The following is a 19444-nucleotide window of genomic DNA, read 5'->3' on the forward strand; positions in this document are numbered from 1 at the left end:
GGAAGCAGCACAAGATTTGATGGTTTCAGAGTGGGCTAAGACTTGCCCTCTGGCCCTCAGCTCAGCAGGCAGGAGCCGAAGGGTACCTGGAGAGCTCCCCATGAGGTACCCCAAGAAGTAGTTCCTGGAAGGCACTCTGCACAAGAATTGGGGGCTCCAGGACAGAGCCCCCATTCCGGGGCACAGGATAGGTGCAAATGGCATCCTCACTTTTCTTCTCCTGAAGGGACTCTCTGGACACACATGTGACTCCAGAACTTCTTTCAAAAGTGTGCCAGAGAATACTATTCCCTGGATCTTGATGGCTTAGACTCACCTGCAGCCCGCTCTGCTGGGTGTGCTGGGAAATCATTCATTCTGGAACCAGTAGGGAGATAGAAGACAGCAGTGTGAGGGCCAGGAACTCAGATATTCCTGGGAAGTCTTGGAACTTTCCGGGGTTGCCTACTGGGGCTGATTTCTACCCTTGCTGTGCAGTCTCCAAGTCTGCACTTCTCCTAGCCCTCTCCTGAGTCTCTCTGTTCGCCACTCCCTTATATTCAGGTCACAAGAGAAGGAAGCCCTTTAGCTACATCAGCCCACTCATCCTTCTTCCTGTCTAATTGCCTTACTTACTGACACCACCAGAGTTACTCCAGGGAGTCAGGGCCAGCTTAGGGAACAGAAGGGGATAGGGCTAACCTCATAAATACCTTGCCCCTGGGCTGAAAGTTCAGTAAGAAAGCAGGATAAGCAGGAATGGGAGAGTACTTGAGGTTCCAGGAGGCAGGGGGGCTCAGCAGTGGCCTGAAGAATGCAGAAGTGATCTTAGGTGGGGTGGGGCGTGACAAGGACAGGAAACTCTCCGACCCTCCCAGTGCCCCTGGGCAAATGCCCACCTAGACTTCAAAAAATCTCACTCTACAAGCAGCCCACGAGGGTTCAAAACACCCAGAAAGATTGTGCGAGAAGGGCCAAGGGTTATGAGACTATGAGCCTCTACTCTAGGAAGACAGTGGTTTGGGAGGGTCAGCTGGGAAAGAGGGCAGAGCTCTGCAGGGTCAATGGGAAGCTGGTTCAGGGTTAGCCCAACACTGTGCTTCCACAGGCCACAGCTCACCCCATTTCCCATTCCCCAAGAGTGCCTCAGCACCCTCTTTCAGGAGCAGTCTAGAGATTGGGGTCTTCCAGTCACATCCTATGCCGTCCCCACCCACACCAGTCCATGTGCACATGCCACCAGCCATCTTGCAGTGACTGGTCTCCCGGGGTCCATGGTCTCAGTGAGTGAGGGGGAGGAACTCCAAAGGGACATGAGCAGAACTGGGGAAAGGGAGCTTCCTGCTCTCCTAGGACCCTGAGTCCCCCTTGTGCCTGGCTGGAGCCTTGCAGTGAATGGGGTAGAGCTGAGCCCCACTCTCTACCTCCTGGGAACCATCAAACCTTGTGCTGGGGTAACTAGGTTCAAGAGCAGAAAGTAAGGGGGTGTCTTTGTGGAAAGGGGCAGTCTGAAACCTTATGAGTCTTATTTGAGGGGAGGACTGGTCATTATTGTTTATTTCTTCTTCCCTCCACCCCACCCTAAGGCTAGGAAGTAGGGGTCTGGGTAGAAAAGGGAAGGGTCAAAGTATTAGTCACAAAAACATGCAAACGAGATTAGACCTGGCAGAGAGGGGCTGGAGAAAGGGAAGAAGGGACTGGAATGAAAGGGCAGGGATAAGATAGGAGTGGGTCACAGGGTGAATGGGCCTCCCTGGGGCAAATTCAGTTCCATCCAGCCCTCCACCTCCACTCTGCCTGATGCTGCACTGGAAGACCAGGAATTGGGCTGCTAATTACTTCCTGTGCCTAAATCTGGTCACCCCAACTGGTCAGCTTCTGAGGGGCAGACACCAGCCTGAAATGTCCCTGTAACCCCACTAATCTGAACATAATCCAGGGGATTCAGCACACAGTCATTTAAAGACCCCCTATGACCCAGGGCCACACTATCTGCATCTCCATCTATAAACCTAACAACCAGGGAGTCTGTGACTTTAGTGACAGAAACTCAAGTGCCCTCCTGCTTCAGTGCAGGGAAAGGGCTCTTCTGGTCCCAAAGCTCCCCACGAAGAGAATCTCCTCTTTTGGCCTCCAACCCATCTAGCCCCCCAGCTGTGTCCTCCCTCCCTCCCTCTCTCCCTGGCCTCAGAAGCCAGGGCACCAGCCACTGGCCATCTCCCTCACCCTACGGGCTCTCTCCATCCCACTCCATTTGCTAAGGTCAGCCTCCCTTTTCCCTCTCAGACTTAGAAGGGCCTGACAGTGTGGGGTAGAGAAGAGGAAATACCCTCCTCAGTTTCCCTCCTGGCTGGGCACAATCTCACCTTGCCCCCCTGTGCTTTTTCCTACTGGGAAAAGGGCTGCCTTAATTACCCTCTTATGGCCCAGGGGTGAGGCTGGGGCTGGGGCAGTAAGAGGAGGGACAACATAAAGAAATGCCCTGAGGAAGGTGATCAGCTGGAGGTGGGGTGTAGAAGGAGAAAGTGGGGATAGGTTCTGGGTAGAAAGGAAGCGAAGGGCAGAGGGAATGAAGGAAGGTCTCTGGGGAAGGCAAGGAGGGAGATGACTTAGATTAGTAAAACCCGACTGTTCCCTCAGACAAATCAAAGTCCAGACACAAAAATGGCAGGTTCGTTAGTAAAAGCAGGAAACAGGGGAATAATTCCCCCGGTCCCCCTCCACCCCGGGGGTTCATGATGCCCCTGCCCCCCAACCCCCCCAAAGCATCTTCTGGAAGGGGTGGGGCCAGCGGGGGAGGAGGGAAGGGAGGGGGCCATGCAACACAGAACAGCCACTGCAGCTGGACACATGCAGGTTAGAGGAGCAGGATGGGGCCAGGCCCAGCAGAACAGGCCAGAGAAAAGCAGCCAGGTAAGAAGGCATGCAGGGCAGGGGCACTGGGAGGAGCAGAGATGGAGGCGACAGAGCTGTGGGATGCCAGGTAGGGACAGTTTCCTTCCAGTGATAGAGGGAAGAGAGAGGAGTGACCACTAGGACAGAGACACTTATGGATTGAAAAAGAAAGAGAAGGGACATTTGACTCTACATTCCTCAACAGCAGGTGACCCAGCACTCATTCCACCACCCATTCGCCACCGATCACCAACCCCCAGACACACCTGAGTACACATCACATCCTACCCAGGGCAGTGGGACATTCCAGCTGTCTCCTTCCAAACAGCATCACTGAGACACAGCAGAGTATCTGCACCCAACCCATGCTGACCCACTCAACACAGACAAGCAGGCTGAGTGGGTACTGAGCTGGCCAAGGGGAATGAGCCAGAGCTTCTGCCCTGGAAGACCTGTGTCCAGCCAGAGGAGAGGGGAGAGAATGCAGAGGCAGCAGAAGCCCACTGCCCAGCCCCCACTGTCCTCCCCAGGAGCAGAGAGGCTGGCTGGAGGTGGCCACAAGGGGCAGCCTATGACTTGGGTAGGCTCTCAGTCCTTCCTGCTGACCCCCTTCTCTTTCTGCTCCACACACTTCCCCTATGGCAGGCTGTGCAGGATATGAAACTAGGTCCTGGCCATAGGTAACTCCACACTGGTAGGGACTCCATGCCCACCATGCCTTAGAAAGAAAGGCTGAGGAAGAGGGGAAGTATTCTTCTGCCATCTTCCGGAGCCTTTCCCAGTCACCTGTGATGATCACAGGGTCACCGACCTCCTTGGGAGGGGGACTTATTCTGGCAAGAACAAGACTGAGGGCGGGTATGTTCAACTTGTGAGCAAGGTAGCTGGGCTAGGGAGATTCCAAGCCCCTTGATATTGTGTGTAAAACTGCCTCCGTGGGCTTCTCTTTTCCTGTGAGAGTCCATTGCTGTCATCAAATTTTCAAAGGGATCCATGAGCCAAAGGTGGTTAAGAGCAACTAGTCTAGGAGAAAGGTCCAGACATCCCCTTAGGATTGAGTGGGTGGAAATAAGGGACAAAGACAAAGGGGAAGAAAGGGTCTCCAGGCTGAGTGAGGTACTACAAGTCCTGCTAAAGGTTTGGGTTAGCTACCTGTTCATTGTGAGAGCAGAAGCTAACCAGAGACTCAAGTTGAAAAGATATACCACGAAGACAGACTGAACTGGCAGGCATAGCCCTGCTGTGGATCCTGAGGTCGGGATTTGATAGTTTGGGAATAGAGAGGAAAGATATCAGATCAGAAATCCTGGGCTCTCAGCCAGGCATGGTGGCTCACGCCTATAATCCCAGTAGTTTGGGAGGCCAAGGCAGGCAAACTGCCTGAGGTCAGGAGTTCGAGACCAGTCTGGCCAACATGGTGAAACCCCGTCTCTACTAAAAATACAAAAAAATTAGCCAGGCATGGTGGCGTGTGTCTGCAATCCCAGCTACTCAGGAGGCTGAGGCAGGGGAATTGCTTGAACCAGGGAGGTGGAGGTTGCAGTGAGCTGAGATTGTGCCACTGCACTACAACCTGGGCAACAGAGTGAGACTGTGTCTCAAAAAAAGAAAAAAGAAGGAAAAAAAAAAAAAAAAAAGAAATCCTGGGCTCTCATTCAGCCTTTGCCCTTTTCCAGAACAATCCCATTTTACCTCTCTGACTTTCATCTGTAAGAGGAGTCTAACAACTTCTGTCACTCCCATTTCTTCCAGGCTTACTTTGAGCACCCTATAAGAAAACTGAAGTGAAATTCCTCATCTGGCTATGTGATCCTAGGCAAGGAGCTTTCTCTGGGCTTCAGCTTCCCCCATCTGTTAACTGGGAACAATCTCTCCCTGCTACCTGCAGTCCAGACATTCATCGAATTTAAATGATATTTGAAAGGGGACAGCTATTCAAAGACTCCCAGTGTGTGTATAAAGAACTATCATTATTTATACAAGCAAACTCCATCAGCCTGATCACACCTAATCCAAACTTCTCAACCTTCTCAAGGTTGGCCTTTTTGCTACATATCCACCCTCTCCCCCAAGAAGAAGTGCTCAAACAACATGAAAAGAGTACATACAATCGGCCGGGCGCGGTGGCTCAAGCTTGTAATCCCAGCACTTTGGGAGGCCGAGGCGGGTGGATCACGAGGTCGAGAGATCGAGACCATCCTGGTCAATATGGTGAAACCCCGTCTCTACTAAAGATACAAAAAAATTAGCTGGGCATGGTGGCACATGCCTGTAATCCCAGCTACTCAGGAGGCTGAGGCAGGAGAATTGCTTGAACCCAGGAGGCGGAGGTTGCGGTGAGCCGAGATCGCGCCATTGCACTCCAGCCTGGGTAACAAGAGCGAAACTCCATCTCAAAAAAAAAAAAAAAAAAAAAAAAAAAAAAAAAAAAAGAGTACATACAAGTGAGTTAGCAAAAATAAATCAAAAACTAAACAAAACCTGTCTTGGGGATGCCTTGGAAATCAGAACACACTGAACTCTGTTACAAGGCCTCTGACTTTGGTCTTGGCCTGAAAGAGCTGATTCCTAGTACAGGTTTATAAAGGTCTATGAGGCCACCAAAAGGCAACCAGAACTGGTCATCGGTCAGTATTGCTCATGCAGGTAAGTGCAGACTTTAGAGACTCAGAATTTAGCAGATACTTTCCTTTCCAGGGCTGAAGTGAGACAGTATTATTTGTTTCTTTTTGTTTGGGGGGTGTGTGTGTGTGTGTGTGTGTGTGTGTGTGTGTGTGTTTTAGAGACAGGGTCTTGCCGGGGCACAATGGCTCATGCCTGTAGTCCTAACACTTTGGGAAGCCAAGGTGGGCAGACTGCCTCAGCTCAGGAGTTTGAGACTAGCCTGAGCAACATAGTGAAACCCTGTCTCTACTAAAAATACAAAAAATTAGCCGAGTGTGGTGGCGTACACCTGTGGTCCCAAACTATTCAGGAGGCTGAGCAGGAGAATCGCCTGAACCCGGGAAGCGGAGGTTGCAATGAGCTGAGATCACGCCACTTCCCTCCAGCCTAGGCAACAGAGTAAGACTCTGTCTCCAAAAAAAAAGAGGGAGGTCTTGCTATGTCACCCAGGCTAGTCTTAAACTCCTGGGCTCAAGCAATTCTACCTCAGCCTTGGGTAGCTAGGACTACAGGTGCCTAGCTTGCTTCTTTTTTTTTTTTTTTTTTTTTTTTTTTTTTTTTTGAGATGGAGTCTCACTCTGTTGCCAGGCTGGAGTGCAGTGACATGATTTCAGCTCACGGCAACCTCTGCCTCCCAGGTTCAAGTGAGTCTCCTACCTTAGCCCCAAGTAGCTGGGATTACAGACATGTACCACCATGTCTAGCTAATTTTTTGTATTTTTAGTAGAGGTGGAGTTTCACCATGTTGGCCAGGATGGTCTCAATCTCTTGACCTTGTAAACTGCCCACCACAGCCTCCTAAAGTGCTGGGATTACAGACAACTGTGCCCAGCTGGTTGTTTGCTTCTTAACCAACTTAAGTCATTCATCTTTCCTCTTCTTCTCCAGCCCAATTCCTGAAGCATTCTGAGCTTTCATACAACTATTTTGGAACAGATTCTTTTTGTTGTTGTTGTTTGTTTGTTTGAGTCTTGCTCTGTCCCCCAGGCTGGAGTGCAGTGGCGCGATCTCAGCTCACTGCAACCTCTGCCTCCCAGGTTCAAGCAATTCCCTGCCTCAGCCTCCAGGGTAGCTAGGATTACAGGTACCCACCACGATGCCTGCCTAATTTTTGTATTTTTAATAGAGACAGGGTTTCAGCATCTTGGCCAGGCTGGCCTTGAAGTCCTGACCTTGTGATCCACCTGCCTCAGCCTCCCAAAGTGCTGGGATTACAGGCATGAGCCATCGTGTCCAGGGATGGATTCTTAAGAAGAGATGGTAATAGGATCTCCAGTGAGCCAGGTATGCTATATTCTCCAGAGTTTGCTATGGAAGAGAATTATTTCTTTATAAAACATCCTTGCCCTGGAAACACGGAGATAATCAGTTAACATTTTATAAAGCTTAATAACATTACAATTTCCTTTACAGAGTACAAATGTTTTCACTTCTATTACTCTACTTGATCTTCACTCTGAATGCATGTAATAGGCAATGCAAGTATATTACCTCGGTTAGCCCATTTGGTAGATAAGGAAACCGAGCTTTAAAAGCCTCAGCCCACATTGTCAATTTTTAACCAATTTGAGGCTAGATGGAAAGTCTGCTGGGTCCTAATTCTAGGATGGTACTCCCCAGAGGCTTGGGGTGTACCACATGGCTTGATCTTGCCTCTCTTCTGTCCCCAAAGTCATAGGTTGGCTATCCAGAGAAGTACTGTAAAGAAAGTGGCCAGCCCCTGACAGGTACTCAATGGCCTGGCCTGAGCTGGACAGGTAGCTGCTAACTCCGAGAAGCAGAAGCTGAAGAAACAAGAAGACTGGCACTGTATGACCCTTTGGAACACCAGGACCACTGGGAGTGGCTACCTGAGGTCTTAAATTGGGGAGGGCTGGAATGGCTTTGGGCATGGGCACTAGTTTATGTAGTCTATGTGAGTGCAAGAAAACATGGACCTGCAGAAGTGTCAGAAAAAGCCAGATGTGGCCCGAGAGGCACAGCCTCTTAGAGAAGTGGGGGAACCACTCAAATTGGGAGCCCCAACTGTTACGCTTCCCTCCTCACCAGCCAGCCTTGTGAACCTAGGAGCCTGGGCAGGCCAGGCAGCTGCCCCAAGTAGCACCAGCCCCACGAGAGCAGACACGTCCATCTGCAGGGTCCCCAGCTTGGTGCTCAATCACTCTGCATTATTAATAGGTGATGACTAACCGGCTGCTGCTGCAGAGCCAGGGCTGGGCAGGCACAAGGGAATCCCAGGGGATAGCACGCAGCAGGGCCTGCAGGCACACACTCTGAGGTGACGCAAGGAGCAAAGAGCCAGCCCCAGCTCCTTCCCTGTTCCTACCTGCCATGGCACTGAGACTGAAGGGCCAGTCCCCATAGTCCACCTCCACACAGAGTCCTTGCCAGGCTCAAAACCCACACAGTCAGGCAGCCCCCAGCTCACACCATCTCACACATGGAGAGTCACCAGCAGGGCCTCGTACACACACAGTACAGCTTCCCACTAACACCCCGAAATGTCACGCCAACATTTACACACAGTCACACCCACACACCAACACACACCAGCTGCATTTACACAGACACCCACACCAACACTCACCAGGACTAAGCCCAACCCAAACAGAGGAGCTTGGTGACAAGGACAACCAATGCTGCCCCTTCTCACCCCTCCAGGCCTCTTCCTCTCACTCCCCTCAAAAGGGAAGGAAACCAGCCCCTGTCAGAGGCCATGCGGGGCAGGCAGCGGGCAGAGAGGACAGGGGGTGAGGGGAAGGAAGACAGTGTGAAACACAGTGTTAGTCAGAACAGTGGAGCAGTTGAGGGGAGCTGGACGCTATCCCTGGTAGGGGGAAAAGACCATTCATGCCATGCAAAATGTGGGGGACATGGAACCAGGAACCCTCAAGCTGAGAAGTGCAGGAGGGGATGGCACCTTTCCCGGAGCAGCCAGCACTGGGCAGCCCCCAAACTACTATGAACCGGTGATTTGCATGAGGTCTGGACTGATCCCAGGCAGCTCTGCATCTCCCAGGGCCATGCCCCCCAACCCCTGGGAACCCACCTGGCTGGCTGCCACTGGAGGTCTCACCCTCATCCCCCTCCCCCAACTTGAGGGGCCCTGTCCAGGGAGCGACAGTGAGCAGAGCATAGCATGTCATGGGATGGTGTTTTCCATGGATTTTCAGGAGACCAAGAAACTAAATCAAAGGAAAAAACAAGGGAGGGGAGGGAAAAGAACAAAATAAAGCAACAGAAATAAGCAGCCTGGCATCGGGGCTGGTCTAACCAGAGCCGATGAACATGGGGCCTGCCCCCAGGTCTCTCTGGCCAGGAGTCTGAATTCAGGAGTTAGGGATTACAGCAGGGACAAGCCAAATTCCTCGATTTCCATTTGTCTTTTGGATTTCAGTTTGGACCAAAAAAAAAAGAAAAGGGAAAGAGGGAAACTAAAAGAGAAGCAAAATCTAAAGATTGTCCAGGACGCAAAAAACAATTGGAAGAGCAAAACAACCAAAAACCAAACAGGGAGAGGAAACAAAAGAGGGAGAATCGAACAGTTAAAAAAACCCACGGCAAACCAAACGGTAAGACAATTAGAGTGATATCTACCAGATAATGCAGTTTGTTTACCATAGCGTGTCCAATCCCTGCGTGCTTCACCGGAGATGGGGGGGAGGGGGAGGAGGGGGGTGTCAAAAAAAAAACAACAAACACAACAACAAAAGAACAGAACGAAAAGAAAAGAAAAATAAAATGACCAACTGTGAAACTCAAGGAAGGAGGAAAAATATATATCCATATATATTTGGTTGTTTGTTCCAACCCTCCCACCTTAGGTTCAGCGAAAGTATTTGTTTAAAGAAAATTAAATTATAACGGGGCGGAGAAATAAAACACACACAAAAATTAAGTCCCTTCTTCTTCCCATACCTCCCCCACCCCTCCTCTGGATTCCTCCTCCCCCGCCATCCCCTCCCGGAAGAAGAGCCGTCTGCAGAGAAGGGGAACAGTTAGAGACCTTGGTTAGTAAAGAAGAAAACAACAAAACAACTGGACCAAGAAAGCAAAGACTTAAAGATGGCCGACATTCCGCAGATGAGACAGAAAGGTTAGTTCGGTTTTTCACTCATACCTTGCCCCACCTGTCCCTGCCCATCACTTGGTCCCCTGGGTTATAAGCGTGTTAGTAACACACACAGAGTCGCCAACGGGGTTTTCCAACAGACGGTGAGAGAGGGAAGGCAGGGGATTAAGAAGCAGACCCAATTATGCAGTATTAGTAAGTCCTATCAGCTGAAATGTTAGCAAGTTGAGGGGAAGGAAGGGAGGGAACAAGGGCTGTGAGAAGGAATGGGCTATTGGTTGGAGCCATGGACTTATGGGTTTGTTGGCTAACTGATCAACCAGATGGCTTTCCAGAGAACTGGCTGAAGAACGAGTCAGTGCTGGCCAACTGGCTGACCAGTGGCCATGCCGGGTTAATGGATTAACCAGTTGGTGATGGGCCAGCTGGCTACCAGGCTGGGAAGAGTGGGCATCACCCCTGGAGAATCAAAGGACTGGCAAGAATGAGAGGCAATTTCATTTGGAGGCAAAAGGAAGAGGTTCCCAAGGAGCATAGGAGGGGCCACGGATGCCTGCTTTTCCTGGGGATGGAGAATATGCAAATGATCCAGGGAGTCACTGAGAAAAGGGGCAGCTCCTCTCTCTCTTTTTTTTTTTTTTTTTTTTTTTTGCTTCTCATCCTTGAGAAGGGAAGAGAGAGTGAGTCACCACCAGAACAGGGGAAAGGAAACCTTTCCCTCTACGGACTGGCAGAGGGCTCACACATTATATTGAATTATTCCAAATCTTCCTCCCTCTCCTCCCCATCTCCCACCCATAGCTGACTCCTCCCATCTGTCCACCTTGACATTTAGAACTTTCCCCAAAAGTTCCCCAGGCTCTTCAATCATTGCAACCCCATTCTCTTATTCTCTGGGCTGCGGTCCCTCTCAAAATCAAGTGCTCACCACCACCACCCCTACAAATCTCTAGAATTGGTAAGGTCATCACAGCAGCACAGCCTCCGCTCACGTACACCCAGAAACCCCTGAGTCTCTGCTCCCCATAGCCAGTGCCAGAAATTAACTCCCCCATGCCCAAAAAAAGGAACATGGATGCCCACCTACCTCTAAAATCCCCGACTTTTCCCTAGGCTATAAGCCCACTCTTTCTATCCCAATCTCTTGTGTCCCCACTCCCATGTAGTTCTAAGTTCATTTTCTCTTCTCACTGCCAAAGACAGCAGCAACAACCACCTTCTAAATTACCCCTGTCTTTGGGGAGGAGATGTCAGAGGCACTGAGGCAGCTTTACTTAAGAGTATTAGAGATGGAGGGACATTATTGCTTGATGCCTGTTAAATACTAAACTGCACCCCCGAGAGTGTGATTGTGAAGAGAGGTATTCTAGGGACAGATCCGTTAGTTAGAGAGTTGTTATAACCAGTGGGCACAGGACTAATTCAGTAAGATAATGAATAAGGGCCTCATATAATTAAAAATAACAGAATTCAATATTTAGCAGCCAGAAGACGTGCTGAATAACCAATATTAATTATTAGTGATGCAGAAGCAGTTTACATAGCAAGGGAAGAGTCTAATTGCAGGTGCAGCGATGGGAGCCAGGGGACAGCGTGTGATAAGAGGATTAGTACTAGAGGCTGGTAGGACTGTCATGAAATGAAGAGGCCAGCTAGTCAGAACAAGGAACAATTAGCTTCAGGGCAGCTAAACAATCAGGCCCAAAAAGTTAAGTGCTGTCAGGTATCACTGCACTAGTCAAACAAGGCAGGAAGAAAAAGGCATTGGAGGTAAAAATCCAGCTACTACTCTTTGAGTTAGAACTGGTTGTGGAGAATAAAATAAGATTTAAAAGTTTTCAACTTTATGAAGAAGATTCCATTTTTAACAAGTAGAACAGCAAATTAAGAATCAGGAGTGAGAAAAAAAGAGATGTGAGTTCAAAGCCTTGGGCCTTCCACTAATTTGTCAAGAGATCCAGGCTTCCTCTGAAAAATAGCGGGGTTGGAGTAGATGAGAAGGGGCCCCTCTAGACCTAGGGATTAAGGATCCAGACCCAGTCCAATGAAGACCATGCTTATAAGGCCAATTGTTGTGAAATACTAGAATGGAGCTTCCACTGGAACCCATTCCTGGTGGCCTGGGACACATCACAGGGAAAGGGTACAAAGTAGCCCAGGTCTTCCCAATGGCCAGGATCTGGAGAGCTGAGGCTTCAGACTAATAGATGAGCAATGAAAGCTTTATCCCACTCATAGAAACAGCTAGAGAGCTCCTAGAGCCTGGGAGCACAAGAATGACAACAAGTGATGAATGAGAAGGGCATCAAAGTCACAGAGGGCAGAAGTCAGGCATCATATCAAGTGGTCATTTTTACCAAGTCTTTCTGACTCAAACGCCAGCTCTAGGATCTCACGAGGCAGAAAGGAGAGCCTTGGGACAAAACTATAACCCATCTCTGCCTTGAAATCTTAGTGTAGCTCCAGCCCCCTCAAGAAAGCCAAGAGAGGGAATATTTACCCAAATCACAAAAATCGGGAGTGAAGACAATCTGTGGAGCTTGAGCATGAGAAGCTCAGGACAAAGAGATGAGGAACCCACTCCACTTGCATGTAAGAGGGAACCATTTTTCAGAGATACAAGCAGAACATTGAACATTGAAATGGTTTCAACATTTGAGAACTTCCAAGAATGACAGAGGCACAAGACAAACTCTAGCCTCTTTTGCACTTTGCACCAATGACAACAACCAGGCCCTTACTTGGAGGCAGAGGAACAGAGTGGCTTTGAAGTCAGACTTCCAATTCCACCACTTCCTAACTGGATAACCTTGAGCAAGTTCTTTAACCTTCTGCGTCTTATTTTTCTCATCAGTAAAATGGAAATAATTTTACTGATGACAACTCTCCACCTCACAGAGTTGTCATAAAAAGTAGGTGAGATAGTAAAGAGCAGTGAGATCCTTGAAGCCAGGGGCTAGTGGGGAAAGATGTTACAGTGCAATCTGAGAAGTGCTGTGACAGAAAGATAGAGTCCTGAGGAAATTTAGAGGAGGGACCAGGAGAGGTGTTCTGGTCTTGTAAAGTGAATTAGGGTCAGGTACGGTGGCTCAGGCCTGTAATCCCAGCACTTTGGGAGGCTGAGGTGAACAGATCACTTGAACTTGAGGTCAGCAGTTTGAGACCAGCCTGGCCAACATGGTGAAACGCTGTCCCTACTCAAAATACAAAAATTAGCTGGGCATGGTGGCAGGAGCCTATAATTCCAGCTACTCAGGAGGCTGAGGCAGGAGAATCACCTAAACCTTGGAGGCAGAGGTTGCAGTAAGCCAAGATCACACCACTGCACTCCAGCCTGGGAGACAAAGTGAGACTCCGTCTCAAAAAAAAAAAAAAGTAAAAAAGTGAATTGGAGGGTTTTTTTCCAAGAGGACAAGAAGTAGTTCAGTGCTCATATGAAGTAGTTAGATCTGCTACTTTTGGACATGGGTCCTCATGTCCAAAAGCTTACCAATTGCCTTCAAGAAAGAGACGAAATAGATAAGAAAAAAACTACTAGAAAAACAACTACAAACACTCAATATTTGCTGGTATTAAGCCACCAATTTGCTTACCACCTAGAAGTACAGATAAGGAATGAATACAAATATTGACAACACAGGCAGAATGTGATGACAAGGCTCAAATACACACATTTCCAAGGGCTCAAAGAACATAGCCAAGAAGGGAGGCTGGCTGAAGGAATGGATCAAGGAAGGCTTTATGAAGACGGTGGCATTTAAGCTGGGTCTGAAGGATGGAAAAAAACACAACTAATTCATGCCAGGCACTGTGTTGAGTGTTTTAAGGCAATACCCCAGTTAGTCATCAAAAGGCTCATTCTCACTTTGCTGATGAGGAGCTGAAGCTCACAGAAGTTGTATAACTTGCCTAAAGGCACTCAAACTATTGGCAGAGCTGGGATTTGAATGTGGTCTTTCTGACTCAAACCCCAGATCTAGGATTTCACCAGGCAGAAAGGAGGGCAAATGAGTGGTGTCCGTAGGAGAACTGTGAAAACAAAGGAAAGAGCTAGGAAAGTTGGCATGGATGGGTATGGAGAACAGCACAGCTGGGCCCTGAGACAGTGTGTATGCCATGCCAGAGAGGGAGAGAGGCCTGGGCAGGAAGGAGAGGAAAGGAACCTAATTGCCTGATGGACTCCACCCCTGGGGACTCCATCCTTAGGAGAATGCATTCCTAGGGAATGCATCTCTAGAATCCTAGGGGCCTCCACTCTTAGTGACCCCATCCTTGGGGACTGCATGCTTGGGGACTCCATCCTTGTGGGGGCTACACTCTTGGAGACCATCCTTGAGGATGGCATCCTTGGTGGACTCCATCCTTGATGACTGAATGCCTGTGGACTCCATCCTTGAGGGCTGCATCCTTGGTGGACTCCAACCTTGGGAACTCCATTATTGGGGATTCCATCTTTGGGTATTCTATCCTTGGCAGAGTCCATCCTTAGGGACTGCATCTTTAGGGGACTCTGTCCTTGGGGGACTCCATTACTGGGGACTCCATCCTTGGGGACTCCATTCTTGGGGGACTCCATTCTTGGGGACTCCATCCTTGGCAGACTCCATCCTTGGGGACTGAATCCTTGGGGACTCCATCCTTGGGGACCACATCTTTGAGGGACTCCATCCTTGAGGACCACATCTTTGAGGGACTCCATCCTTGGGGACTACATCTTTGAAGGACTCCATCTTTGAAGGACTCCATCCTTGGGGACTCCATTTTTGGGACCTGGAGGAGCTCCTGAAAGCCTCTGCACCAAGGAGAGGAGTTATCCAAGCTGGGCAGGAGGAAGCACCATGTGATATTTTGATAGCCAGCTTGTCTTCCAAATTTGGTGCTGGCTAATGAGGAAATGGGTTTGCACACTGCTTACATAATGGTGGGAGGCAGTTGGGAAGCATACTGGGTATGGGAGGAGAGTGGGCCCAGGACTTAAAATAGATCTCGGGGAATCCTCAGAGGTAATCATTCCTGCCAAGATCCTCCAAGAGACACCTCCGGTCACAATGACCTCGAGGGCTGGATTTGAAAAGGCAAGAGAAGAGAGAGCAAAATACTGTCTCATCAGTTGCCCCTGGTCCTAACTGCTATGGTCTGAGAGCCTCTAGATGATTCCAGGGATAATTACCAAGTCCAGGGAAAAAGAAGGGGAAATTCTGCCTCCTTCTGGTCTTTGGAGCTGGCCTTTGACCCACTCCCATGGCTGCAGAAGCAAAGGAAATGGAGACCCCTCAGTGCTGGTTCTCGAGCAGGTCCTCCCCAGAAGGCCATCTCCCTAGCCATTCTAATCAAATGAGAAAAATAACCTGGAAGCCACATTGTTCTCAGATCCTGGCAGTCTATCCTGTAAGGCTGAAGACAAATGTCATTTCTCCCTGTCCTTGCTCCTGGCTCAAAACCTGGAGGAGACAGAATATTGATTCAAACCACTCCAGCCATCATCACACCTTCTTATCACATAAGTGTTGTCCCAATCCCAGGATATCATCCAGACACCACAGAAACTTGGTTGAGGCCAGACGCGGTGGTTCATGGCTGTAATCCCAACACTTTGGGAGGCCAAAGTGGGAGAATCGTTTGAGGTCAGGAGTTCGAGACCAGCCTGGCCAACATGGTGAAACCCCATCTCTACTAAAAATACAAAAATTAGCCGGGCGTGGTGGCAGGCGCCTAATCCCAGCTACTCGGGTGGCTGAGGCAGAAAAATCACTTGAACCCAGGAGACGGAGGTTGAAGTGAGCCAAGATGGTGTCATTATACTCGAGCCTGGACAACAAAGTGAGACTCCAACTCAAAAAAAAGAGAAAGAAAGAAAATGTGGTTGAGTAGGACTTCTCTATATTGGCACTACTGACACTTGAGGTCAGATAATTCTTTATTATGAGGGTTGTCCTGTGAACTGCAGGGTGTTTAGCATCGCCCTGGCCTCTACTGATGGGATGATGGTGGTATCCCCAAGTTATAACAACCCAAAACATCTCCAGATGTTGCCAAATGTCTCCTTGGGACCACAACACGATTGAGTGATTGGAAAACAGTGGTCTAGGGACATAAGATCCAATAAATTCCTCTTTGAGGCCATGAAAATCAGGCCCGTGAAGGGCCTGGTGAGGATGAACTTGGCCTTAAGTCCAGGCCTTAAGCGAGGGCAGTGCAGCCAAAGCATGGCTCTGAGGCTGACCTTCCCCTAGTTGCCATGATGACCAAAAGAGGGCTGCTTGTCTGCAGCTCCTACACCTCACATTTATGGGTGTGGACTGGAGTCAACAAATTCCCCCAGAAGCCCTTTATAAAAAGAGTGCTCAATCAAAGTCTTTAAGTAGACACCTCTGTGAGCCTCAGGATCTGCTTTAGTGTCAACATGACCTGCCTCTGCTCTGAGCCTTCTGGTAGAACAATCAGGGGAATTGATTTCCATCAGTTACCAGATTGGACTCTCGACTCCGGGAACCTCAGGAAGAAGAGCTGAGGGTCATTGTTTACACTCAGCACTGCTGAGGCTGGGTGTCTCCTCTGTGTGGCTTTCCCACCTCCTCCAGCCACAGACCTCTCCCTCATCTTGGGTATCACTCGAGTTCTAGGGTGTTTAAGGTTTCTGATGCTCACTTGGCACTGGCATGGCCTTGCTCTATTCACTTGTAACAGACTCATCCTGTCTCCTCAAGAGCTGAAGTCCTAGAAGGGCAGGGACCATGTCTTTTTTTTCCCCTCTGTTTCCACTATGGATCCATCATATATTTTTTGGTCATATGATGCATGGATAGGGACTCTGAACTTGGAGCACCTTGCTAAAGTCAGTTTCAGGTGACAGCACTGGTCCTAGGGAGAGCAAAGTGAGTAGGAAGCACCAAAGGCAACTCTTCCATACACCCCCCCCAATAAAATGTGTGTGACACCTGAAACTGTCACAAATGCACATGACACACTCAGGTGTGCTCAGTAATGACAACTCGGGACAGCCCTCTGATTGGGTAAAGGGATGATTTGACAAGAAGAGGAGCACTGCATTGAGAAGTGACTCCACCAAACATGTCACTCTTTGAAACACGTGGGCCGCTAAGAATAGGCATGTTAGTAGGAGCCTGGCTGCAACAGGTAGCAGCAGGCCTGAGGAAGAGCAGCAGGATTAGTCACTGCGTTCTCCCGGGAAGGAGGAGTGGTATTAATGAGGAGGCATCCCCACCAGATCATCATTGATGGTGTAAAATCAGAACAGGTAAGAAGAGCAAGCTCAGCCAAGATCCTGAACCTGCTGACGAGCCTTTCAGTGGGAGGAAGGGGAGGAGAAGGAGGATGACAGGAGGAGAGACAAGGAAGGTTAGCCACCATACTGCTAGAACCAGGAAGTTCAGAGAAGATAACTAGAAAGAGACTGGTCAGAGACAGCTTCACCTACAGTAGCCACCCTAGGCCTTGGGAAAGGTGAAGAGGACTATTCCTAAGAGGACCTGTCCAGTGGGGGCATCTGGGAACAGGAGCTGAGGGGACCCTGCAGAGAAGAGTTCTGTCTTGTCTGCAGGAGCCAACAAAGGAAGGTCTCTGAGCATCTGTATGGGCTTGCCTAGGAGCCAGGGGGAGGCAGAAAGCAAGCCATGGATGTTGGGAGGGCCTGGCTCCTTTGAAAGAAAGGGAAAGAAAAGAAGGGCGTGTCCTGCCCAGAGGAGACAAAGGGCCAAGCTTCCTCTCTGGTCCTGCTCTCTGTCACCCACCTGCTGTGCCACCACCTCACTGGCTCCATCCCTGCCTCTGCCCTAAAAAAACCTTGGCTGGGGGCAAAACACATCCTGCCCCCACACATAACTCAGGCTTGCCTTTGTGCCTTGCTGCCCTAGTGTTGGTACACCTTCATCTATCAGGCCAAAGCTTGCTCACTCCACAGGACCCCCTCCTCACCCCCTGGCACCCAGGCACACCCATTCAGGCACTGGCTCACTCCTCCCATCTTCTGAATTGCCCTTCTGCTAAGTCCCTGATTTCTCAGCCCCAACCCTTGAGATTCCAGCTGCTCCCAACAATCCGAACCCAGTCCTTCCCCTGCCTTCAGGTTCCTGCCCAGGAGCAGCTCTGGAGCCTCCTTCTAGCTTAGCTCCCTGGTCCCTGAAGCCTGCCAACCACTGCAGCCTTATGTTGGGACCTTCGCAGCCCCAAGCCCTGTTCTTCTCAAGAATTCACCTCACTGTCCAGCCCTGATCCCTCCACCACAAACTCCCAGCAGCCCCCTCTCCCAATCCCCATTCTGCCCCAGGTATAGCTAATCCCTGGCCTTCCTCTCACTCCCCCTACCTGGCGCAGGTTTCGGGTGACCCGGACGTCATGCCAGGCGTTGTCGTTGAACTTGCCATTGACGGGTTCCACAAGGGCCTCGAAGGCACCTGAGCCTAGGTTGATGACCAGCCAGACAGCCCCAGACTTGAGGGACAGGTTGACGTAGTCGGCCGACTTGCCTGTGTGCAGCATCAGGCCGTTGCGCTGCAGGGTGCGGAAGGCCAGCGTAATCTCGTCAGTGCTGCTCTGGATAGGGTTGTGTGACAGGTCGTAGCAGAAGAACTCATTGCCTTTGAAGGTCGCCACAAACTCCTCCTTGCCTGGATGCCATAGTGTGGGGAAAGAGGAAAATGCTGAGTGGGGTAGGGTACGCCAGCGCTTCCTTCTCCCCTCCAGCAGCCCAGGCACTGGTCCTGGGCACCAGGAGCCCAGAGGTCCCAACCTGTAGCTTTAGGCCCCTTTCCCTCCCTCAGCCTGTCAACCATCCTCTCGGGACCCTGCCGTCTCTGCAGTCAAAGTCAATGTCCCCCATGTCCATTTCCAAACCAGGAGGCTGCTAAGAGGCTCCCATACTGACAGTTGACAATTACTCTGCCAAAGGACCCAGCAGAGTGGAGGGTGCTCACCATCTCCTCCCCACCAACCTTGCCATCGGCCACTCCCCTTAACAAAGGGATATGGAAGGGACATAAGAGGCTCTGCCTTACTTCTCCCTGGGAGCTCCTCCCCTATGGCAGGGTCCACAAGGGTCTCGTACTCACAGCCCACCTCCCTTCCTGCCCCTTCTCTAGTGATGCCCAATCTCAGTGCCTGGAGACAGTTTCAGCCTCACCATATGGGATGGACCAATAGGCCTGTTGTGCATCAGGGCACAGATGAGGAGAATGGGAGGTGGGGTGATGGGGGGGAAGGATCAGGAAGACACACAGGAAGGCAATGAAGGTGACAGGGATACACACTAGAGAGCAACAAGCCACCAAGCAGAACTCACATGGGTGGCCACCAGGCCAGCTATCATCTCCACCCCCAGCTCCCTACTCCAACCCAAGGACAGCGCAGACAGGCCCAAGGTGGAGAGCACAGAGTGCCTGGATGTGACCTGTGTGTGCCCAGAGAGTGACAGGGCAAGGGCAGGCCTGGGCTTTGTGCATGCACGTATCTGTGTGCATTCATGTATGTCCATGAGCACCTGGCACACAGCCCTTCCACTGGCACTTTTTAAGCAGAAGCAAAAACTACGGAGAGAGCCTGAGGAATTGTCAGCATTCTGTAAGTTGGTGACAAGTGAGAAGACAATGACTCAGTAGTACCAGGAAGTTGGGGTGTCTGTCCAACACTGGCACAAACCAGAGTGCAAGCAGAAACAAATCAGAAGACCTGGGTTCTACCAGTGGCTCACTTCTGGCCACTAAGCAGTGACACACAGCTGGCCCTGCCTACCTCACAGGACAGGTGCAGGGCATACAAGACTGGCCATGAGGGTCTTTATGAAGAGACCAAACTATCTAAATGCAGAATTCCCAAGGC

The 19444-nt window shown here is 50.2% G+C and overlaps 1 protein-coding gene across 27 annotated transcripts in view; it reads right to left on the reverse strand.

The window, feature by feature from the left end:
* NRXN2 (neurexin 2) overlaps positions 1-19444 on the reverse strand; it is a 115516-nt gene that overhangs the window by 61578 nt on the left and 34494 nt on the right. For 16 of the 27 annotated variants that reach the window (XM_074401648.1, XM_074401639.1, XM_074401647.1 and 13 more), the window contains 2 exons: positions 17936-18237; positions 9136-9180 (listed from right to left, as the gene is read on the reverse strand). In XM_074401648.1, the coding sequence (XP_074257749.1) occupies positions 9136-9180; positions 17936-18237 (347 nt within the window). The remainder of the gene's footprint in view (positions 1-9135; positions 9181-17935; positions 18238-19444) is intronic. The other 11 variants (XM_039470727.2, XM_039470729.2, XM_039470731.2 and 8 more) reach the window with 2 other exon arrangements.

Source organism: Saimiri boliviensis, chromosome 6 (genome assembly GCF_048565385.1).
Source record: "Saimiri boliviensis isolate mSaiBol1 chromosome 6, mSaiBol1.pri, whole genome shotgun sequence".
NCBI lineage: Eukaryota > Metazoa > Chordata > Mammalia > Primates > Cebidae > Saimiri > Saimiri boliviensis.